Source organism: Girardinichthys multiradiatus, chromosome 12 (assembly GCF_021462225.1).
Source record: "Girardinichthys multiradiatus isolate DD_20200921_A chromosome 12, DD_fGirMul_XY1, whole genome shotgun sequence".
Taxonomy (NCBI): Eukaryota; Metazoa; Chordata; class Actinopteri; order Cyprinodontiformes; family Goodeidae; genus Girardinichthys; species Girardinichthys multiradiatus.
Genome location: NC_061805.1, coordinates 198321 through 222794, shown reverse-complemented (window position 1 = coordinate 222794; position 24474 = coordinate 198321). Strand labels below are relative to the sequence as shown.

The 24474-nt window shown below is 41.7% G+C and overlaps 2 protein-coding genes across 4 annotated transcripts in view; both read right to left on the bottom strand.

The window, feature by feature from the left end:
* Window positions 1–58: 58 nt before the first annotated feature.
* On the bottom strand, window positions 59–8330 carry gtf2h2 (general transcription factor IIH, polypeptide 2). 3 transcript variants are annotated; one of them, XM_047381764.1, is made up of 15 exons: window positions 8198–8330; window positions 7348–7420; window positions 7182–7259; window positions 7011–7047; window positions 6489–6575; window positions 6355–6405; window positions 5593–5647; window positions 3983–4088; window positions 3810–3900; window positions 2751–2946; window positions 1490–1553; window positions 1310–1413; window positions 1091–1193; window positions 887–1013; window positions 59–506 (listed from the first exon to the last, which is right to left on the bottom strand). In XM_047381764.1, exons 2-15 carry the CDS (start codon window positions 7401–7403, stop codon window positions 396–398), a joined length of 1266 nt encoding a protein of 421 aa, XP_047237720.1. In that variant the 5' UTR covers window positions 7404–7420; window positions 8198–8330; the 3' UTR covers window positions 59–395. The 3 variants fall into 3 exon arrangements, with proteins under 3 accessions (XP_047237720.1, XP_047237722.1, XP_047237721.1); XM_047381766.1 differs by having other exon boundaries at window positions 974–1013; XM_047381765.1 differs by lacking the exon at window positions 8198–8330 and adding an exon at window positions 7877–8005.
* Window positions 8331–8432: 102 nt separating this feature from the next.
* The window catches only part of marveld2b (MARVEL domain containing 2b), a 30389-nt gene continuing 14347 nt past the window's right edge, over window positions 8433–24474 (bottom strand). The window contains 8 exon segments of the mRNA XM_047380250.1: window positions 8433–9041; window positions 11758–11799; window positions 12907–13078; window positions 13898–14002; window positions 14132–14247; window positions 16233–16394; window positions 18183–18822; window positions 19998–20033. Of these exon segments, the coding sequence (XP_047236206.1) occupies window positions 8943–9041; window positions 11758–11799; window positions 12907–13078; window positions 13898–14002; window positions 14132–14247; window positions 16233–16394; window positions 18183–18822; window positions 19998–20033 (1372 nt within the window). The 3' untranslated portion in view covers window positions 8433–8942.

The following is a 24474-nucleotide window of genomic DNA, read 5'->3' as shown; positions in this document are numbered from 1 at the left end:
GGGAGCTACTTCTCTAAAGCGTACCCAGTAACACATTAATGGGTCAAAACATTCGAGCAAGTGTAGAAAACTGTTTTATTGAACTTGCCAAAGTATATACTTCAAATCTGGCTTCAGATGATGGATGTAAATCCACCTCAGACACTTAGTGCTCCATAACAGAGTCTTGCATACAAAATCAGCAGTTTCACCCTTTATGCGTGGATGGAAGGATGAATGAAAGAAAACAACCTTTACTCATCAGCTCCACAACCTCCAAATTGTCATTAGTAAGATTTTTATGTAGCAAGGTTGCAAAATCCCATTCATTCAGACAGGGGCATGACTGACAGGACAGACGTGAAGAATCAGAAGATCGGCTGATACAGGACAGGATGACCAGCTCTGCCTTAGCCTCATGTAGCACTCCGACTGTGAATGCAGCAGGGACAGCAGTGCAGGGACTCGTGGATGAAGAGATCACACTCCACACAGAACACACTGCGACACGAAGGACAGGCGAATACCTGGAAGCCAGCAGACAGAGAGAGAAGGGAGAAACATTCCAGATGTTGAGGAATTCATCACATACACATGAAAAATGATTGGTCCAACAGAGACTGACAGTAGCTAACCTAACAAACCTGTAATCTGAGAGCAAACCATTATCCACTTCACTCACATCAGTATTTCTGTCATCTAGAAACATCATATGTTATAACTTCTCTGCTGTAAAGCAGGCCTGTTTGGTAGAACAGTTGTTTGTAATGGAGAAAAATCTCATTGTAAAGATGACAAAGAAAGACTGAAGTCATTGGGAACTCGACAGGTGAGTGGATGCATTTAACACTTTCCCGAACACACACACACACACTGTGATGTTCATATACAAATCAAAAGGACTCACTTGTATCAGGATTTCCAGGAAGAAATGGAGCTGCTGCTCTTCTTCCTGGAAGACCTGAGGAGACAAGCTTTCAGGTACTTTACTTACATTTGTATCTATCAGCTGCCCTTGACAGGCTTGACAGAACCTGAAAGCAAATGACAACATTTTAGGACACAAAGGAGTGAGTGATGTGGCAATAACGCTGGGAAAATTTCGTGTTACCTATTCTCCTGAAAATCCTCAGCTGGACTTTCAATAAACACTTGGAGGGGAAACAGGTGATGGAAGGATCGGGCCAGATGTGGGGCAGACACCAGCGTCAAGCCTAAAGGAAAAACCCACACATACAGTTAAAGCTATTAGTCTATACACATCAGCAGAGAAAAATGAGCAGCAGTTTCATGAAACATTCCATACAGTGTAGTTCTGCATCATACATACCACAGACTTTACACTCCACAGGAAGTTCTGTGTACTTTGCATGGCACTGTGGACAGAAGTACCCTCCCAGAGACAGAGCCGGAACACTGCTGCTGTCCAGATGACTGGGGAACACACCCAGAGGGAACTCAGTGTTTAACAGCTGTTACAATGATGGAGTTTCATGCTTTTTGTACTTACGACATGCTGAATGAAGGCTTGACATCCTGATCACTCAGAGAGGCCACGGTGTGCTGAGGAAAACCTAAGCAAACACAGGGTCCAGTCAATATTTCCAAATGATCTGGACCAAAGACACTGATCATACGCAGTACAGAGAGGTGTGCTGACACTAGCTAGAGCACTAAGACACCAAAACATATTTTTAGCACCATTTTAATCATTAGAACCATGTTCATTTGAGGCAAAGTTGCTCATACTCGGAGTCACAGCTGAGCTTCCATAATCACTATTTTCTGTGAGTTGAGGAAAAGCAGCCTGTGTAAACCTTTATCTGGTGCAGCTTCTACATTCACTGACTGAAATGTTAGGCTGCAAGTTAGACAAACACAGGAAATCTGGCCCATGATGGCACCCACACAGTATGTCATCCTGCACAGTGTTGTAAAATGTATGCCCTACAACTAAATATCACCAGCCGAGTTAAACGTGACCACCATCAGTGCTTGTAATGCTGTGTGAATATTTTCAGGATATTCAGATGGGATCAAGAAACCAGAAGGCTGTGGCTCAATTCACTCCATCAACTCAGCAATATTCATAAGATGTTTGTGGGGAATTTCCCCTTTAAAAGGCAGAGTTCTGTGTCTCAGTCCTCATACAGGAAGTCTAAATATATTCAGTGCTTTCAAATACAAAAGTGTTCTGCTTCAACCTTAACTTGTTATTTTGTGTATCTGATTCTGCTGATAAGTGTATGACTCACATTAGATGGAGACTAAAGGATCATCCAATGTCTCTGCAAGCACAGACTCACATCACCATCTCAGCCTTAAGCTCAAAGTGGTTACTGGTCTGTGGCTTCCCCCATGTTGGATCAGAGTCGTAATATTGGAGGGTCAACCTTTACTCTCTCAGCTGATCAGGAACCATGAAGAGAGCATGAAGACAACATGTAGATAATGGAACAAACGTATGATCTGAAGGAGACATCTCTGGTGTTCGTTCTGGATATGACAGCCTCCTTTATGGCCAACCATTTCCATCCCCATCACTGTCCTGCATGTGTACCACATCACTCCCTAATCACAGTGCCAATGCACTCATTTTCTTTTATTCTTCTGTGACATTAAAGGAAACAGCAACTTTTCAAAGGAACCAAACTTCTCTCTCAGGAGAGGAAAGTTTAGCTGTTATCAAGCTACCATAGAAATATGTTGGAATTCAAGTTTATTGTAGAGAAAATGAGATCTGAAACATTTAAACACATCAATCTACTGACCCATACGTATTAAAGAGCATTCTGATGAGAAGCTGGCTGGGGGTGGTTTGACATGAAGCATGAGCAACTCTTTGAAGTGACTCTCATCCAGGATAACGTGGTATGATCCACCCGTCTCTCTGGTCAGCACTGTGCACACTCGGACTTCCGCCGACAGGCCAATTACTGACACTCGCACCTTAAGTGACTTCAGCATCTAAAAGAAGAGGAAAAAAGGTTATCAGTGGTGCTTGCTGCCAAACAGCTAGAATGAATGTTCAAATAACAAACAGAAACAGAGAATGTAAAGCAGAACAAACAGAGCGAACTGTTGCCTCCATGGAAACCAGGGGCTTCATGTACGAAAGAGTGCGCAGCTTTCATACTAAAAGGTTGCGGTAGGGAGAAATCCAGAAACTTGCGGTGCACAAAAAAAAAAAAATCAGATGTATGAAACAGTGCCAAGACATGTCACCGCACACGTAACCTTCATACATTCCAATTTGTGGTGAATTTGGTGTAGCTGCACGTGGCTTGTCAGTTCTGTCAGGAGGAATGATCCAAAGATCCAGCAGACTATTGTTAGAAGAGCATATTAGTTCTGTCTACTGTAGAGCAGAAAATAGAACTAAAGCGCTGAGTTGATGGTGGTGTCCTGGCTTTCCATGCCTTCTTGCACCTCCATCGTTTGCATGTTCAAGAATTTCTCATTCTACTTTAATAGACAAAATTTAATCTGTGGACGACTATGGTTTGATTTCTGTGTGGACAGGACAGGTTTTCACAGACATCTGATACAAATTTTATGTCAAATATGTCTTTAGAAATATATTTACTTAGAAAGTGGTTAACTTATTTTACCAACTGAATGATTAATTATGCATGAAACACCAAAATAAAGAAATGTGTCACAGAGAAAATACATCTTTGTATTGTATTGGTTTCATTGTAATCTCTGTGAAATGAAGTCTTGTACACAAGCTAAGAACTTATTGGCTTCCTACAATGAACAGTTTCTTCATTTCTTGGCTACTTTATACATTGTATACTTTATATGAACGGTGATTCTGTTGACTTCACCTTGATCAGCTCATAGATGTTGGCTGGGTCACATGTGGTCAAGCTGCTGAGGATGATGAGGATTTCTCGGCTGGTATGTCCAGGCATGTGCCTTTTAGAGAGAGAGAGAGAGGAAGAGCATCTGAGTGTTTCGTTCAAAGGGTCACTCGAAAACAGCACCAAGATGAACCCACTTGAGGGTCTGTATGGACAGGCTGAGGGAGTTGTACAGAGAGGGCTCTCCCACACATGAAGTGTCGACTGCTTTCTTCAGAGCAGCAATGTGCTTCTTTGGGTTTCCTATCAGGGAAACCAAATAGAAAATCAGAAGATTAAAACTGGAAAGGTTGGAACTAAGCAGGAGAAACATCACATGACTGACAGCAGCAACTTTATTCTCTCTGAGAGTGCACAATATTAGGAAAACATGCGATAATAATGATAAATACATACTTAGCTAAACAATATGAATGCATTTCTGCCCTGGCTTCATCACAAACACAAACCCTAAATAAGGAGTAGGGTTTCCAGTTACTGGGAAAAACTGAAACTGGTCATTTTTTCTATCTTAACCACATCTGGCTACATCTGCTGTGTTGACCATGAAACAACTTATTTGTAATTTATTAATGACTTATTAAAACATTTCAATTTGACCTAGAGAAGCGGACCACAACAATCAAACTAGCATCGACAGCCTGAAGCCATTGCACTTAAATAACTAATATTTATTGCAATCCAGACTGTTCTTTGCGATACCAATTCCTGCAATAACCATAAATATGTGATATTTTGAGCAGCCTTAATTGTCCCGAGAATATTTGGCTTGGAGTTACAGGGCTGCTCTTTACACTGGGAGAAACAATCTGTACTGAACAGAACCAGAACTAACAGACAGACAGAAAAAAGTATTGCATATAACCCAATTATATGGGGCGCTGGAAATCAATCCTTCTCATTCCCTTCATGGCTCTGTTAACCAGACAGGTGGAACAGCGAGGTTCCCACCTAATGATGGCATCCAACATCTTCTACCAGACTTTATAGGACAGCCTGGTGAATCAGAAACATGGTTTACTGCTCCACACTGTCCCCCGATTCTGTAAGAACATTCACCCCTGAGAATGGGAACACAGACTGTCTGGATCCGATGAAGGTGTAACCCATGTGAATCTGAATAAGAAGATGACTATGATCCCATTCTGATCTTGAGTCCACAAAGATCTCTTTCATTTTAGAACCTTTCAGTAGAGATAGCTGGCACCATACAACTGTACATTAGTCTGTTTTAGAGAAACAGAATGGCGGACCCGTCTTTGTCCATTATGCTGAGAATAATCAGAGATTCCCAATCTGAGCCCACAGGCTGGCATATAGAACAGCCGAGGCATGGTGGGCACACCTACCCTCTGAAAGGGTGTAGTTGATTCTAATACACTGACTTAGTCCAGTTAAAAAGGGAAAATATAATAATATAATAACAGAAAGACACTCAAACACTCTCCTTCAGTTTGGATATGAGCAGCTGACGTCTGGTAAAATCATTAAATAAAATCAGTTTTAGTCTTGTGGACTTTAAGTGCCAAACAGCAAGATGTCTGACGTTGCTGAAGACATCATCAGTGCCCCTGGTCTGCCTGTACCAAGTAGGCCTCTGCCTTGAGCAATGACACCATGTAGTTAGGGTCATGGTTCTAACATCGTTGTTCTCTGTTGAAATCCATTTTGGAATAATTGATTATTTCCAGAGGGCAGGAAATACATGCATATAAACATGAATCTGTTGAAGCGCTTTGATCCTCACCGGCAAGCTCAGTCATCTTCTCAGCCCTTTTGTTTTTGGTGATGATGATGCCAACCTAGAATTAAACACAACCCATATAATAATAAAGAAACCGTGAGCAGTTAGCTACATCATCTGTCCGAGGAGTTTTAGAACCTGAAAACAATGATTGTCACTCTGCCTACGTTCATTCAGATATTCTCCTACACCAACAGACATCTAACACCACTAGCATTAGATTACAAACTACGACTTTATCCTGCTGCTCATTACTACATATTCTACCAATGTAAACAGTGAGCGGTTTAACAATTAGAGAGCCATTGTTTAATTTTGGATCACTTCTCAAAGCTAATGTATGAAACATTCCTTCGATCAAGAGAACTTTAAATACTCCTGAAGCAAAAGCCTTCTTCTAGTTGATCCTGATGTTTTCTGGAAGCAGATGTCTGTAGATGACTACAGAAATGGAAGAACCCAATCAGACACAATTCTGTTTGCTTGTATTGTCTCTGTGAGGTGAAGTGATCTGCATCATTTCTAGGCTTGATGCAGCTATTGCAGGTGAAGGACTTGCAGCTAGATGTTAAACATTTTTCACTTCAATCTGTTTCAATCTATCTGTTGCTGAACTAACACTTTGGTGTTCCATTACAAATGATGCTTCCAGAACCAGAATGTGGAAAACAAAAAAGCATCAACCACTCTGAACATGTCGCCTGACACAATATGCACCTCAGTCATCCAGACACACAAAGAAGAACTTTAAACTGGTGTTCATACCTGACTGATGGGATTCTGGTCAAAATATTCATCAACAAATCCCTCCATCAGCTGAAGATAAGAAAAGAAAAGAAATCATGGTTTAGAAACAACCAGAATGTCCACTGGTCGGTGCCCAGGGTGTTTTGTCTCACCTTCAGGGTAGATGTGAGGCGGTTGGGTTTTAAGTCCTGGTCTTCCATGCTGCGTGAGCAATCAATCACAACATAGAGGTGGCGCATCTAGACACAAGACAACCATCATCTCAGGATTTCTAAGTATTTTTATGATAACAGAACACGTTTTTGCAGCTACAGCTGTTCCTGATGTTGTCCTCGGATACTGCCCTCACTTCTGTGCACTTCAAACATGCTGGGAAACTCAGGGACCTGGTCACTGACTTCATTCAAAACAATTCTTCTGGTTGACTATAAGCTTGGCTGGTCTGCGTTGGCTTTCTTCATTAAAGGTCATTTAACTATTTCATTTCAGATGTAAAGGTGGTAATAACTACACAGTGGGGTTGCTTTTATTCTAATGACAATACAGGCTATAAAAACGTAGTATCTACAAGGCCAGCAGTTGTCTCCAGGATGACTTGAGATCTGCCAGCTTTAGATTCATTAAGAGGAGGAGTGAGATGTGGTGGAGAAGCAAAAGATCCAGATGTCACTCACCATCCCAAGCCTCACTTGTGCATGGCTTTGTGTCACCCTGAGGTAAGCAGAGTAGAGGTGAATAAAACCGTGAAGAAATAACGCATTCAACTACAGACACTTAAATATGGGAGCTGAGGTGGAACTGCCATAGAAGACCTCATTCTATCATAGCAGGTCATACTAACACACCGTTTTCTTCTGGACTGGTATAGGATCTGTTCCACTGTGGCTTTAAGGGAGCCAGATTCATCCTCCTTAAGCACCTCCCTGTACAAAATCATAAATAGCCCATATTGTTGCATCAAATAGGAGCACATTTCCCAAGCTGAGAATCATTTTTATTTTCATGTCTTACCAAGTTCTTTCATAGCCCCCTTCCCAGCGCTTCGCTCTCTCTGGCTCTTCATCCATTGTGTCCACCTGTCAAACTGAAACAACAAAAATTAAATCCTAATTATTTTACTGGAACTGCCCAATGATGAAGGTATTATGCCTCAACAACAGCATTGTATGAAGCTGGTAAAAAATCAAAAATAATACTTCACTTATCAGTTTTTAAAACACTGACTGAGCCTTTAATTAAACGGACAGCATGTCAGGACACTGGAACACTGAGCTGAAACTACAGCTTGCATGGTTCAGGTTACATGTAGTGTGACATGCCTGCAGCCCAGTGATGAGTGTGTGTGAAGGAATGGATTAACAAAAATCCACTAGTTAGCAGCAGTGGTTGGTAACTAACTCAGTGTGGTCATGTGTAGTAATGGTGAGTTTGGGGGCTGAGAATTGGCCTCCGTGGCTAAATCTGTCACATTTACACGATGGACTGAAAGGCTGCTGATAATTAAATGGGTTGACCCTTTTTAGATAAACTAAACTAATACCGGTGTGAATATAGCCACTTTGGGAACCTGCTCAGGTAACCTCTGCATCGTCTTTGGCGTCCATCACTACTCTGCCTGAATCCGACGCTGAGCTGGACTGGACTTCAGTGACAAACACAAGAATAAAGGTCCAAACGGTACGGCGTCGAGTTAACTCCATAACAACAGAACACTTCAGGTGGTCCACCAGACCTCCAAGTAGACTCACTGAGCTCACCGAACCATTGTTACGGCCGACCGGAGAGTTTTCACCTTTCATGTCTTTAAATACAAGGAACCTGTGGTGATGTAGAGGTCTGCTTGTCCGCTCCTTATACATACCAGGCACTTTTTGTCTTATTGTCTTGAATCCAGAGATTAACAAACCAAGAAGCCAGCTGGTGCACCATTGAATTCCTTCCGGAAGGAAACATGTGCGACAGAACCGATCCGTAAAAGCTGCAGCACAGGCCAGCTCACTAATGGCTTTACAGCTCCCAGTATTAACGTACTTATATTGCACAAAAATTATCCTAGAGACACGCAAGCGAAAGAAAAGACTCCTATACTTCTTAAATACCATGTCATTGTTTTTATTACAGCAAGGAAAACACTTGATAGGACAGTTACATCAATAATCACCAAGTTTCACTTTAACTTTTCTTTGTCCAGAAAGCTGCTGCTCCATCATTAACATATGCTGAAAGAAAATACTGTTAAAAAAAACACACCAAAAAATCTACAGGAAACCATCTCAAATTCAAAAGATTCACATGATAGGTACAACAATAACAATATGTTCATGCCTCAAGACTTTACTTTATACACACAACCGTGAGACCTGCTTTAACTTGTTATAAAGGAAGGAAGATTCTATTAAAATCCATAAAATAACTCATTGTGAAAATCCAGATTAAAAGCTAAATACAGTGGATTTTATACACAGCAACTGCACTTAGAAAATATTCCTCATTCTAAAATACAAAACAATCCACTATTTAGTCATACGAGAATACAAAGACTTGGTAAAGAAATCCTTTTTACAGGTATTAGTTAATATGCTTCAAATAAAGTCACAGCAGAAGGTTCAGGGTCGGCGGTCATATTCACTGATCTTGGTCTTGATGTGCGACAGTTTGGATTTCAAATATTTGCACCTCCTCTTCTTCGTCTGGTAATCTGGGGACTGACAAGAAAAGAACACACTTTAAACCTTTCATAAACATAGGTTGACATGTCGGAGACAAAGTCAAGTTCAGCAATGAAATATGGCTTAAAAGAAAAAACCAAAAATACAAAACCTTTTTAGGTGTTCTATAACACCTGCAGGAGCAGCAAGATTATCACACAAATGAAAAATTTTTTAAATGGCTACTCTCACACTCGTACTCGTCGTCTTCCGCTTTATCAGGGACCGGGTCGCGGGGGCAGCAGACTCAGCAGAGACACCCAAATGTCCCTCTCCCAAGACACCTCCTCCAGCTCCTCTAAGGGGAGTCCAAGGCGTTCCCAAGCCAGCTGAGAGACATAGTCTCTCCAGCGTGTCCTGGGCGTCTCTTGGGCCTCCTCCCGGTGGGATGTGCCTGGAACAGCTCCCGAGGAAGGAGACATCCGATATGATGCCCAAGCCACCTCAACTGGCTCCTCTCGATGTGGAGGAGCAGCGGCTCTACTCCGAGCTCCTCCCGGATGGCCGAGCTCCTCACCCTATCTCTAAGGGAGTGCCCGGCCACCCTACGGAGGAAGCTCATTTCAGCCGCTTGTATCCGTGATCTCGTTCTTTCGGTCATGACCCAAAGTTCATGGCCATAGGTGAGGGTAGGAACGTAGACCGACCGGTAAATCGAAAGCTTCGCTTTTTGGCTCAGCTCTCTCTTCACCACAATGGACCGGCACGATGCCCCCAGTACTGCGGCAGCTGCACCGATCCGTCTGTCGATCTCCCGCTCCATTTTTTCTTCACTCCTGAACAAGACCCCGAGATACTTAAACTCCTCCACTTGAGGCAGGAACTCCCCTCCAACCTGAAGAGGACAAGCCACCCTTTTCCGGTCGAGTACCATGGCCTTGGACTTGGAAGAGCTGATCTTCATCCCAGCCGCTTCACACTCAGCTGCGAACCGCCACAGCGCATGCTGTAGGTCTTGGTTAGAGGGGGCCAGCAGGACCACGTCATCTGCAAAAAGAAGAGACGAAATCCACTGGTCCCCAAACCAGACCCCCTCCGGCCCTTGGCTGCGTCTAGAAATCCTGTTCATAAAAGTTATGAACGGGACCGGTGACAAAGGGCAGCCCTGCCGGAGTCCAACATGCACCGGGAACAGGTCCGACTTAGTGCCGGCAATGCAGACCAAACTCCTCCTCCGTTTGTACAGGGACCGGATGGCCGATAATGTCCTCAGTCGAGGTCAGCAGCCTCCCACCCCAACTGTAAACAGTGTTGGCGAAGCCCTACTTCCCCTCCTGAGGTGCCGGACGGTTTGCCAGAATCGCTTTGAGTCCAACCGGTAGACCTTCTCCATGGCCTCACCAAACTCCTACCAGGCCCAGGTTTTTGCCTCTGCCAAGCCTGCCACAGCCCGGGCTGTGGCAGGCTTGGCCTCACAGCACCCGTCAGTCGCCTTAGGAGTCCCACAAGCCAACCACAGCCGATAGGACTCCTTCATCAGCTTGACAGCGTCCCTTACTGCCGGTGTCCACCACCGGGTTCGGGGATTGCTGCTGCGACAGGCACCACAGACCTTACGGCCGCAGCTAGGGGCATCAGCATCAACAATAGATGCGGAGAACATGGTCCATTCTGACTCTATGTCTCCAATATCCCCTGGAATCTGGTCGAAGCTCTCCCAGAGGTGGGAGTTGAATACATCCCTGGCCGAGGGCTCTGCCAGACGTTCCCTGCAGACCCTCATTATGCGCTTGGGCCTGCCAAGTCTGTCTGGCTTTCTCCTCCTCCAGCGGATCCAACTCACCACCAGGTGGTGATCAGTGGACAGCTCAGCCCCTCTCTTCACCCGAGTGTCCAAAACATGCGGCCGAAGGTCTGATGATACGACAACAAAGTCGATCATCGACCTCCTGCCTAGGGTGTCCTGGTGCCAAGTGCACTGATGGACACCCTTATGTTTGAACATGGTGTTCGTTATGGACAATCCGTGACTAGCACAGAAGTCCAATAACAAAACACCACTCGGATTCAGATCGGGGAGGCCATTCCTCCCGATCACGCCTCTCCAGGTGTCACTGTCCTTTCCCACGTAGGCGTTGATGCCCCTCAGCAGAATAATGGAGTCCCCGGGAGGGGCACTATCCAGCACCCCCGACAGGGACGCCAAGAAGGCCGGGTACTCTGCACTATGACAGTCAGAGACCTGTCCCCAACCCGAAGGCGCAGGGATGTGACCCTCGCATCCACTGGGGTAAACCCCAACACGAGACGGCTAAGCTGGGGGGCAACAAGCAAACCCACCCCAGCTCACCGCCTCTCCCCGTGGGCCCTTCCAAAGTAGAAGAGAGTGGTCCCGACCCCAGGCCTGGCTCCAGGGTGGGACCCCGGCTCATCCGTCACGTGCCTCGATTGTGTTGTCCTCATGAGGATGTATGACTACTCTTCTGTGTTTTATTTATTTTTATTACAGTTATATTCTATTTGAAGCACTTTAGTCAACTGCTTAAAATATGCCATTTAAAAAAAACTTGGTACCGACTATTGTCTAGCCTCCTGCCTCCACTGTTAACATAAAAAGATTCAGACAGACTGAATGCCTTGAGGAGAGAAACCAAGGATGTATACATTTGGAAAAGTAGATAAACTGTAGTTCTCAACACAATAGTCACAGACGACATGGTGGAAAAATCCACTTCATACACATCAACAGGGTTCACTGGTGAGTTTGGCTTACCTTCTTGAAGTTTTTGACTCGTGTGTATTCATTTAGGGCATCCTGAAATTAGACCAATTCATCATCAGTGCTACAATTCAGAAAAACACATTCACACACAACTTTGATTATGTTAAAACGAGACCAATGGCTGCTCCACAACTACTCTGTATATTTCTGCTTTCATGTAACAATTCCTAAACTGCAGTCATAATATTAAAGCACTGAACAAAACATATTAGGCTTCTAATTCACCTACACCAACTCCTGCATATGGAGTCACTGACATCAAAGAAAAAAAGTCCAACAAACCCAAAAAAAGAAAGCCAGGAATGTGTGTAGCTGTCATTTACAGTCATTTTCTTCTTTCAACTTTTCCCTTTCAGGGTTCACCACAGCGAGTCATCTATCTCCATCTAATCTGAAACTTCTCTCTCACACACACACTACCTTCATGTCCTCTTTCACTCTATCCATACATGTCTTCTTTGGTTGTCCTCCTGGCCTCCTGCTTGGCAGTTCCAGCCTCAGCATCCTTCTAACCATGTACTCACCATCCCTCCTCCTTACATGTCCAAACCATCTCAGTCTGCCGTCTCTGGCTTTATCTCCAACACATCTAACATGAACTGTTCCTCCAATTTCCTCACTCCTGATCCTATCCATCCTCGTCACTCTAGAGAGAACTTCAACCTCTTCATCTCTGCTACCTCCAGCTCTCCCTCCTGTTTCTTCCTCAGTTCCACTGTCTCTAAACCATACAATAATGTGGTCTCACCCCACCGTCTTGTACACCTTTTCTTTTGATCTCACTTGTACTCAGTCATATTTCATAAATCAGAATATGTGTTCCGATGAGGCTTGTAAAATTAAAAGTACCTTTTAAAAATAACCTTTAAGCAAGGATTAAACATTTTTTTCATTAAGCCCACATTTTTTTATTAAAAAAGTATTTTTTATTGGTCTGATGTATTATCTAATCTATATAAACGTGTTTCACTCTGTGAACTGAGTTACTGAAATAAATTAATTTTTCAATAATATTCTAATTTAGTGACTGGTTCTGTATTTACCGTTTTTTATCTCTGACATCTTTAACGTATCAGACAAAAGAAATCAGAGAAGTCAAAAGGGTCACTGTAACCAGACAAAATGACCTGCCACCCTCACCAGGAACTGGGGGCTCCTCTCAGGGTGCCTGTCCAGGTATCCTTCCAGGTCAGCCAGGTCCTGGTTTATGACATCCAATTCAGCTTGCAGGCTCTTGTACTCAAGATGGTCCCGGTCAAACTCTTTTTTGTAGGTTAGACGCTCATGCTCATTCATAATGGATGGAAACAAACTGTAAACAACAGCAAAATAAAATCAGCTTTCAAGACTTTACATGATTTCTACTGCAATAGTCTCTGTTAAATCCTGTCAGCACTTTGGTTGAATGTTTTTAAACAATTGCACACTGTTGGACTAATTTATTTGAGCTTAACTCAACTCAAGCACTCATTACTTTTTTTTCCTACCAAGAGTTAACAGCTATTGTAAACAGTGTTAGGAGCAAGCTAAACTCTATCCACCCTCATATTAAACTTAACACTGAAACTGAACTAAAAACTTAAGTAGGATTCTAACTGCATGTCTGGGTCTGCACAAACCCATCCAAGAGCTCATTAGTCACAATGTGTTCCAAGACTGGAGGAGAAACTGCTACAAATTAATGACTCGATGCTATTGCCTTAGCTTCCTAAGGTAGAAAACTGTTTTCCAAATGGTCTAGTAAACTAAATTAGACTGAATTCTGTTATAATTTATATCAAATTGGAATCCATGTAATTCAATTTGAATCCATCAGTGTGTAGAATTGGATTGATGTGTTGTGATAAATCAAGTTTGTCTTAGTTCGTACAGTGCCTTTAGACAACATTTGTTGTGACTCGGAGTTATATAGTGTAAATAAACGTAACTGATTTGGATCACAGGGACGGCAGAGCATCCTTGTGATCCACTGCTCAAGTGGACTTCTCCCCTAGAATTAGAATCAGCCCTTTCCGCCAAGTTTGTGCACACAAACAAATAATTTTTCTTTGTTCTCAGTGAAGACATTTTAAACAGAGAAGATGATCATCTGTCTAACCACAGACTATGAGAGTCCAAAATGTCCACTCACACACTGAAATTGTCTTCCTCCAAGTCATCTCCAGACTCAAAGCCAGCATCATATTCCTTCAGCCTTGGCTTGGAGCTTTCCACAAAGCTGCTTATGTCGGAGTCTCTGCAAACAGGATTGATGATTCTTATGTTCTTGTAGGAGCCATACCACATATCTTTTTTATCATCATAAAAAGTAGTGATCATGAAAACCTAGGTTTGAATAATGAGGGCTAGATGTTTCACAGCTTACCCTGGTAGGTACAGTGGCTTCTTGTGGTCCAGCTTGTCCAGATAGTCTCTTGAACCCCCAATTCTATCATTAGGGTCATTCACAAACACATCTGGCTCCCCTGACACCTTGTTCACCTGAAGGAAGAAAATAGAGTTACTGCAAATTTTAATCAGATAGTCAATTTTATACAATCTCACAAAAATGATTTCTTTCACTTTTTAAAAACAGAATTAAAACACTCAAAAACAGCCTTACACGTCACAAAACCAGTAAAGTAATACTTTTACTATCTTTAGTTTTTTATTTTTATGAAATATCTTTCCTGTTTTGGGACTAATATTGTGAATAACTCCATGATTGTAGTAGTGAGTGAGAGAATCCACAAATAATTTAGAATACAAAAATGTGTGCCTTTTACTGAAGTACATGAGAAAAACAGACTATTTTGGTTTCATCATTTTTTTTCTGGTTCTTTGCCTTCCCAGTTTGAATCCACGAGTTCTTCTGAGGCTTCCTTTGTATATGTTCTTGTTTACTCCAAGGTAACCTGTTATATCTTATGATGAACACTATGGTGGATGAGCCATTCACCAGGCCCAACCGGCTCTTCCACCCTTTCCTGCATGTCTGAATGCCACAGACGCCACTGCTACTGTCAACAGGAAGCCTGACAATGTTGTCTTTCCGTCTCTAAAATAGACTCTAGAATATATCTTTTTCTGCTGAATTTTAAGGCTGTTTTGGGTAGTAAGTCATTTTCCTAATCCCCTCATCACCGGATTCACGCTTTGCCATAAAAGCTGATTCTAAAGCTGCTTTGTGCTTAACCCCTCTCCTGAGTTTCAGGATATCATCCTGAAACCAAGCGTGGCCAAACAGACCACACCCAGAAACTACAAATGAAACTATCCAACCCAGTCTACCAGCTCACTGCTCACACTGAAAAACATTTTTGCTTTGCATAATTGAACTAGTTGTGTAGCCTCCACCAAAATACAAATGAGTTTCCCTAAGTAACCTCTCATGATCTCATCTTTTGCACTTTTCTTTGTATAAAACAAACTTTGTTTCAATAACTTGGAGCCTTTTTATATATTGTATTGATAAATAAGTATAATGTGCTATGCAACAATTTCAGGAAATACATGATTCAATTGAAATTTAAATTAATGCAATATCAGTCATGACTAGCATTACAACCACATGGCCAGCAGGGTGTTGGTTCCCCTGACCCGTCAAGACCTCTAGATGCCTGTCAAGTGTGCTGTAAAGTCCAGCACTGAGATGTTAGCAACAGATCATAAGTCGTGGAAGTTGTGAAGAAAGGGCCTCGATAAATGAGACCTGTCCAGCACATCCAACAGATGTTAGATTGGTTTCAAATCTGGGGAATATGTCAACCTCATTATGCTTCACAAACCATTCATGTGTTCTATTTCTTTGTATGGTGCATTATGTTACTAAGTGTTTCCCAGGTTTATAACACACAGGTACCCAGTAATTCACATGATGTCAAAGAAAAGATGATTATTCGGAGCAGGCCTCCTTCCACTGCTGTTTGTGCTTTCAGGGGTGGACAGTTCAGCAGTTTATCTTCTCTGCGTTCATGCAGCCACAAACGCAAAGAACTGCATTTCACTGTGCTTTCTACCTCCTTTCTGTCAGAGCAAACATTAACCTAGCTCCTGCATCACTATTCCTTCCTTGGATCACTTCTAAAAGATAGTGACCAGTGCAGACTGGGAACGCCACTGCGGTATTTAAACTGCCACTCACAATCTAAAGCTTTACTCAGGTCTATTCTCTGTACTGTGGTTCAGATGATGCAAGCCAGGCATCATTCTGTGCCAAAAATGCAAAAGTTTCTCTGGAACATCTATATTATCACCAGATCCGAAGCAACACTAGCGTGCTTTACACTTTGAACTCTGATCATTGTTTTAGAGCCATTATACAAAGTAGCAAAGCCAGCAGGTTAAAATTAAAGCTCCTTTACACTCTCGTGTTTTTTTATTATCCTTTTCTAAGAGGCTGAAGAAACACAAGTTGTCATGAGGCAGAGAATAACATTTTAGGGAAAGTGATCAGTTTTTAGAATGACAGTGTCATTCACACTTACCCACTCTCCCACACTGTTGTGGAGCCCAGAGGTAGCCTTCACTTCCTCCCAGAGAATTCGGTCAGGGCCCCAACGTTGGATCAGCGAGCGAGTCTTCACAGCAAACACCAGTAAGATGATGAGGGCAACAAACACCAGGAAGCCCATGACAACTGCTATGGCCTGCAGGACATGCATGAGGACATGAAGGCAGTCATCCACAAAATTAGACATTTCAGGCAAACTTGTGTGGTCTACTGTGATGGATCCAAGGAGTAGGTACAACTTTATTAACAGAGGACCTTTCAAAAATATTAAATCATGAAGTGCTTCACAAAAGCTGACAGTACATAAAAAACTATGGAAATTAATAAAAAGCAAATTTTAAAAATCTGGTTTTAAATGGCGTTTAAAAAGGACACCTAGTTCAAGTCCAAAGGAAGAAGATCCATTGTATCCGATTTATTTGATTTGCCATCAAAATATTAAATGTAGCAGGTTTAAACCAAAAGATAAACATTTCACAATTTACAAATATCTAGACCCTAATTGACGATGTGGTCCGTGAGAAAAACACCAGTAAACTGTTTGAAATTCAGCAGAAGATCATTGAGGACCATGTACATTTTGAGGGTATCAACAGTATCAGCCTCTCTACTGTTGATAGTGTCCTCAAGCGCAAATAGACTGCACATGAAACAGCTGTAAAAAGTGCCCTTTGATCGCAACTCAGACAGAGTCAAAGTGCAAAGATTCTAGTACGTACAGGTTGGTATATATCCAGACACATTCAATGTTGACAACTGTAAGTAGTGATCCAGTGTAATGGTCTAAATCACTTATTCTGTATCACCTACAAAACTATATATATTTCTACAGAGACTTTCAACTGGATGCAACAGAAAGACCCCATGAATACATCTACATGGATGAAGCTGGGTTCAATCTCACCAAACGGAGGAGAGGCCATAGCGTGATTAGCCAACGGGCCATTGTGGGTGTCCCTGGGCACCGTGGTGGCAATGTCACATTGTGTGGTACCATCAGCAGTCATGGGGTTGTCCACCATCATGCCAATCTGGGGCAGTACAATACTCACCAGCTCCTCATTTTCCTCAATCACATACGAGAGGCTCTGTTAGGGCAGCAGGATGAACATCCATCTATGTTGTTGTTTGGGACAATGTAAGTTTTCACAGAGCCCTCCAGGTTAGAGCGTGGTTCAATATGAACCATGGTTTTATCAATCTTTGCCTTCCACCACACTCCCCTTTCTTGAACCCAATTGAAGAATTCTTCTCCCTGTGGTGTTGGAAGGTATACGACTGCCAACCTTACACCAGGATAAATTTGCAAGCCATGTAACTAGCCTGTGGTGACATAGGTGTGGAGGCATGCCAAGCCTGGACACGGCATGACAGGGGTTTTTCCGTCCGTTGCCTGGCCATAGAAAATGTAGCCGGTGATGTGGATGAAGTCTTGTTTTTGATTTTCATTAACTTGGGGCACGATTTAACAACATAGTTCAGTTTTGAGCACAGATTGAACTGTTTTGAGGTGAGAGTTTGCTTTTGCAAGAAGAGTCTGAGGTTTTGTGAATGTATCTTGAAAATTCGGTTTGTGTTCACAGTTTGGGAAAACGGAGAGTAGCTTTCAAGAAATGTGTCTTGGCAATTGATAAAAACTGTAACATCAGATTTAGTAATTATGTATTCATCCCAAAAGTAGAAGAAATATTTAATCATGGTCCAGTAAAAAAAAAAAAAAAAGCAGCAGGAACAGGTACTGCCATACTTTCAGTAGGTACTGAAAATATGGCACTTTGTTCTTTATGACAGCATAAGGCACATTTACAGTACAAATTAGTTACACTTATTCACTTGCAACCACACACACACACACACACAAACACACACGCTTTCAAAATGAAAACTCTCACAGTCTCAGAGATAACAGCTAGTTATAACTCACCTCTTGGGGCTCCACCACACAGTAATGGTAAAGGTACTGGTTGATAAAGATACCCTGGGCCTGGTTCTGTGTCTGGTATTGTGCACATAACTGGATCATCTGGTTGTATAATACAGACCCAGAGGTTTGTGCTGTTGGGTTCACTGACACCAGGTAGACGATGGTGGAAATAAGCATCAGAAATGCTAAAATGGCACAGATGATAATGGATGCCAGGTAGAACTTTGAAGAACGGGAAGTATTTTGCCTCGAAATCACCAAGATAAATATGACTAGCGTGGCTATGAAAGTAATGCCAGCAATAGCAATCATAAAGCCTTTGCCAGATTTGGGATCCATTTGTGTTCCTCCGTAGCCATAGCCACCAGAACCGCTGCCAATACTGCCACCATAGGTGTTGCCGTAACTACTGCCTAAACCGGGCATTAGGCCACCTCCACCTCCCATGATGCCCATGTCGTAGTCCCACGCCAGAGTTGAAGCCACACAGGCAAAGACAGCCACACACATGATGATGATGATGATGCAAAGTATCTTCATCACACCTGGCGGAGAAGTCCAGCGATAGAAGTGAAGATCCTTGTTTTCTTGATAATAGGAGAAGGCTGGGTTGGACGTGTGTTCACTGCGCCTGTGCTTGCTGTCAACAGAAGAGAGCAGACGAGCTTCAGTCAAAATCCAAATGTCACGAAAGGTCAAACTTAAACAATAAGCCCAAACAGAAAGATTAGTACAGGCAGAGATGGTTTTCAGTAAATGTTTTACCAATAACAAACTTTCATTATCTTTCAAGAGCAACATTTCAAGGTTTTTTTTCCCCATGTTGTCCAGCAAAACAGTAACGCCATCAGGAAAAATATTCACCATATCGCTGCTGTAGCCATGACAGAATACACAAAACAATGAACATTCAGCATAACATGTGAAAATGTACATTAGAACTGGTAAATATTTTACATGCCCATGTTGTTAGGAGCTCATGTTCACCTGATGGAGTTATTTAAAATAGTTTTGAAATATATTGTTTTAACATTATTTTCCCTAAGAGTTTTTTTTTAAAGCCGTGCTGGAAGCAACATGACAACACGCTGTGTTGTGAGAGGAATCGGTGTTTGAAAGTAGGACAAAGCATTTCAGCACAAGGCAGGGTGTGATACTGTGATGATGTGTGGTATGGGTAATCTACATGCCATGGAGTTTAAAGGTAAGCAGCACTGAGCCATACCACAATATAATATTCAATAATTGCCTGTTTACTGCAATAAGACTTCATGTATGTCTGCTATTAGAAGTTTTACCTCCATTCTATAATGTTCTGAATCTGTTCCATAAAGGCAAAATTAATGTTTTAATAAATTTATATAAAAAGTATCTGTATTAAATATTTTGACATACAACTGTTGTAAAATAAATTGAATCCAACATCAGTAGTTTAATGGATATCACAGTAAATTGAAACAGTATTTTTTAAGAAGTATTGACACAATTTCGCAGAAGCAAATATTTCATGGCTCTGATGGTGTTGTAGGAAACAAACCACATGGTTCTTTTTTTAACCACATGTCAACACCAGTCTTGAGACCACATTTTCATTGTTTCCGCTGGACCCAGGACCATTTCTCATGTCCAAGACCACAGCTACAACATTCTTTCTTTTATTGCAACTTTAGTGCAATAAAAGAAAGAATAGTGCAACTCCTGCCTTCATTTAAATGCAACCAATAAAGTTTTTTTTACTTTGAACATTTTTCTCCTGCTGCCCCCCTGTGCCCCTATGTGCTGAGGGTGAGTCCTAGACATAGCTATTGACTGAACTTACTGTGACTAACTGTATGTGCTCGCTTTCATGCTCTAGACTTGAAAACTGGCTCAGAGTTTTTGCTTAGCCGTTTGTCTCTGCTAGATGAAACCTTTAAAGGAGCTACTATGGCCTTCAACGTTTTTTCTTTCACACAGAAAGTACTCCTGGATCACTGCTTCTGTGTGCTTTTTTGTGTATGATCTGTTCTCTCAAACCCCCAGTTGGGCATCGAAAACCATGCTCTGTACAGTGCACATGGCTGCCTTGTTAGTTTGGATAGTCGATTCTGGAAAGTCTGGAAATAACATCCAGACTTAAACAAACTACATTCATTGCTGCAGACGTGTGCTGTCAGAGAAGTCACATGAATCAAAGCCAAATATGTATCTTCATTGCTTTTAGTGTTGTCTTTTTTTCCCCAGAGAAAGCCAAACTAGGGTTGAAATGATAGCCCAATGGGAACTTTTCAAAAATGTCTCTGCAGTATGCCCCCCCACAGAAGGAATACCTAACAACTTATTTGTGCAATCACCTGGTTCAGAATAAAAAAAAGTCTGCTACATTTATCCTTACTGAAATTTTACATGTTACATGTAAAAGAAAATATTTTTAAATCATCATATTGGTGCAATTTATGAATTATATGATTACATTTAGCATGAAATACAGTGATTTAGACCAGGACCTAAAATATGGAGATAAGTGTTGTATTTCACAATAGATCTGTAAATATGATGAGACACACAGATGTTAGGTTAGTGTAATTTATTTCCAGCTTTTTGTTAGTAATTTCATATTATTAAGTAAGAGGATGAAATGCTGAAGGATGGGAGCCACAAAACACTTGTATGATAAATACAAAGCATTTAATCAAACTAATCCTCCTTTTCCACTGGCTCATTTTAGGCGGCACGGCTCTGCTCAGCTCGGTCTTGCTCTGCTCGACACGGTACCTGTTGTGTTTCCACTGACCCGCTCCAGCTGTCAGTTTAGTGCTCTGTGCTCCTTTAACGTTACTGTTTGACATCGTCTCATTAAAGTAAGCTGCGTGAAACCATTAAAAAAAAAATATATAAGTAGAGAATAAAAACATTAATAAAAAAAATACTAATAATGTTTGCATTACTGTATATGCAAGAATGTATAATTTTTTGTGTATAAAAAGGAGATAATTGGGATAATTATCTGGACCACCGCCCAGCCGGAACTTATAAAATAAGCCTCAGGGGTTCTGATGTGAGGGGGTGCCAGGAGAAGCAGAGAGGAGAGGCGTTGCTGTCTGGATGGTGAAGCTCCAGAGTTTGCCGGAAGATGTTAACATTTTGGGCTTTATGATGTTTCTGTCTCAGAGTGGCTTTTGACCACGGTAAAATTTGTTTTAGATTGGATATTAGATATTCGTGCTCCGTGGATTCAGCGTGGTCTTCCACCCGTTTGATCCGATGTAGGCAGTCTGATTACAGGCAGCTGCTCTCTGCCTGCTACCTCCTCGTGCAGACGTTGGTTCTCTGAAGGATCGTCAATATATTTCCGAACCTAACACGCCGTTTCATGGTGGTTTTGTTTTGTGGGAAATGTTTGTGCATCTGAACGTTTTATGTGTGATCAGCTGGTTTAGGATATTATTAAATACAGAAAGGTGATGTGTCATTTTTCTTTCTTTTCTTTTAGCCTTCAGGCATGATATTATATTAGGGTTTGACATGCTCCGGCCATTGTGGTCCTTAATATTATTGTAGTTGCTCTTGAGTTTTATTAATTTTTCCCTGCACTGCCTTTTGGAAACCCTTCTCATTTCTGCTGGTCCCATGGCCAATTAGTGAACAGCAGTCTGTTCATATCACATGTAGTCCCTACTCCGGCCCGGTGGGACCTGTTCAAGGGCAGGAACTAAAGAACTAGGTACCGATACAGAAAAAAACAGTAATGGAAAAGCTTGCAAAGCGGGCAGAGCAAAGTGGAACTGGGTTAAATCGGGCCACTGGAAAAGGGGCATAATGCATTTCTGTCAATTAATGGAACAATATCATTTTATAAACCAGCCTTTGTATTCTAGCTAAGAAATGCTGAACAAAAAAAATAATTCACGCAACCTAGTCAACTACTCATGGAAAGGTAACTGTAAAGGTAATATAAGTTGACCCGTTGACACTGGGCAAGAAATGCATGATGTGAGATGCTGGAACCTAAAAATGCAGAGGAGCAATAGGAGGTCAAAGTGAGGCCACTTACTGTTTGCTTCCACTTGGAGGGTACAGAGGTTTGCTGTGCCTGTGGCTTGGCATCGTGGAATGACGGCAGTACTCAAACTTCTTAGAAAAAAAAGAATAGACCTCCTGACCTGAGGAAACATTTATGAAAAACAGAAAAATATTTATAAAAAAATGACCTGTGACATTCAGTGTTACAAATTCATGCACTGCTGACTACAACTAAAGTTCTTTGTCGTTTCTTTCGTCTCTTGAAATATGTTTAGCTGTTCAAGTACTGATACTTTTAAAATAATAAGCAGTATACAGTTTAATCCAAAGGTTTTCAGTGCTTTACTTTTCCTAATTTTGTTGAGTTACATACAGTGGGGAGAACAAGTATTTGATACACTGCCGATTTTGCAGGTTTTCCCAGTTGAAAAGCATGTAGAAGACTTAGATTTTTATCATAGCTAGTCTTTAACTGTGAGTGACGGAATCTAAAACAGAAATCCAGAACATCACATAGTGTGATTTGTAAGTCATTAATTAGCATTTTATTGGATGACATAAGTATTTGATCATCTAACAACCAGTAAGAATCCCGCCTCCCACAGGCCTGTTAGTTCTTCTTTAAGAAGCCCTCCTGTTCTCCACTCATTACCTGTATTAATTGCACCTGTTTGAACTCGTTATCTGTGTAAAAGACACCTGTCCACACACTCAATCAAACAAACTCCAACCTCTCCACAATGGCCAAGACCAGAGAGCTGTGTAAGGACATCAGGGCTAAAATAGTAGACCTGCACAAGGCTGGGATGGGCTACAGGAAAATAGCCAAGCAGCTTGGTGAGAAGGCAACAACTGTTGGTGCCATTATAAGAAAATGGAAGAAGTTCAAGATGATGGTCAATCTCCCTCGGTCTGGGGCTCCATGAGATCTCACCTCGTGGGGCATCAATGATCATGAGGAAGGTGAGGGATCAGCCCAGAACTACACGGCAGGACCAAGTCAATGACCTGAAGAGAGCTGGGACCACAGTCTCAAAGAAGACCATTAGTAACACACTACGCCACCATGAATTAAAATCCTGCAGCGCACGCAAGGTCCCCCTGCTCAAGCCAGTGCATGTCCAGGTACGTCTGAAGTTTGCCAACGACCATCTGGATGATCCAGAGGAGGAATGGGAGAAGGTCATGTGGTCGATGAGACAAAAATAATCCTATTTGCATTTTAATTTTCTTCTTCAAGACTGCTCATTCTTTCTCTTAATTAAAATGAAAAAGAAAAAGACATTTGAGATTTATTTTTCAAAATATGCCCCAGCAAATATATACCAAAATTCAATTTGAAATGTAAAATTTGAAAATGAAAAAGCATTTCCAGAAATGCTTTATCAATTTAAGAATGTGGCTGCGTTATTTGACCCATAAATAAAATTAGTAATCCATCATCCTATTTGCATTTTCTTCTTCATGACTGCACATTTTATTCCATAATCAAAAAGAAAACAAAGCAGACATTGCTTTTTCGTTTTTGTGGGCTGCCCGCAAAGTACTGAAAAGAACTCAAAAACGAAAAAGCATTTCCAGCGGCGGGCGCAGCAGAGTGACGTCAGCAGCCGCTCTTCCTCAGCTGTGGTAGTTCCGGTGACAGCTTCGGTGACCGGAACTACCAGTTCTGCCTGCCACCGCCACAAATTGAGCTCGGCCCTGCTGCAATTCAATCAATTTCTCGGCACGTTTGCAATGTAATGCAATGGAGACGTGCACAGCGCCCCCTACAGAACAAGATGGGTAGCTCGGTCAGCGGGGAGCTGAGGAAGAGCGGCTGCTGACGTCACTCTTCTGCGCCCGCAGCTCGGAATGCTTTTTTGTTTTCGAGTTCTTTTCAGTACTTTGCAGGCAGACCACGAAAACGAAAAACAATCTGCTTTGTTTTCTTTTTGATTATGGCATAAAATGTGCAGTCATGAAGAAGAAAATACAAATAGGATGATTGATTACTAATTTTATTTATGGGTCAAATAATGCAGCCGCATTCTTAAAATAAAAAAGCATTTCTGAAAATGATTTTTCATTTTCAAATTTTACATTTCAAATTGAATTTTGGTATCTATTTGCTGGGGAATATTTTGAAAAATAAATCTCAAATGTCTTTTTCATTTTCATTTTAATGAAGTGAAAGAATGAGCAGTCTTGAAGAAGAAAATTAAAATGCAAATAGGATTATTGATAACTAATTTCATTTATGAGTCAAACAATGCAGCCACATTCTTAAAATGAAAAAGCATTTCTGAAA

Bases quoted from the DNA above. Each gene is read 5' to 3' on its own strand.
- gtf2h2 (XM_047381764.1), bottom strand. From the start codon at position 7,403: ATGGATGAAGAGCCAGAGAGAGCGAAGCGCTGGGAAGGGGGCTATGAA. The intron at 1,194-1,309 runs GTATGTATGATG...TTTTTCCTTTAG, and splicing joins TGTGGAGTGTAAAGTCTGTG to GCTTGACGCTGGTGTCTGCC. The intron at 1,014-1,090 runs GTAACACGAAAT...ATTTGCTTTCAG, and splicing joins GAGGATTTTCAGGAGAATAG to GTTCTGTCAAGCCTGTCAAG.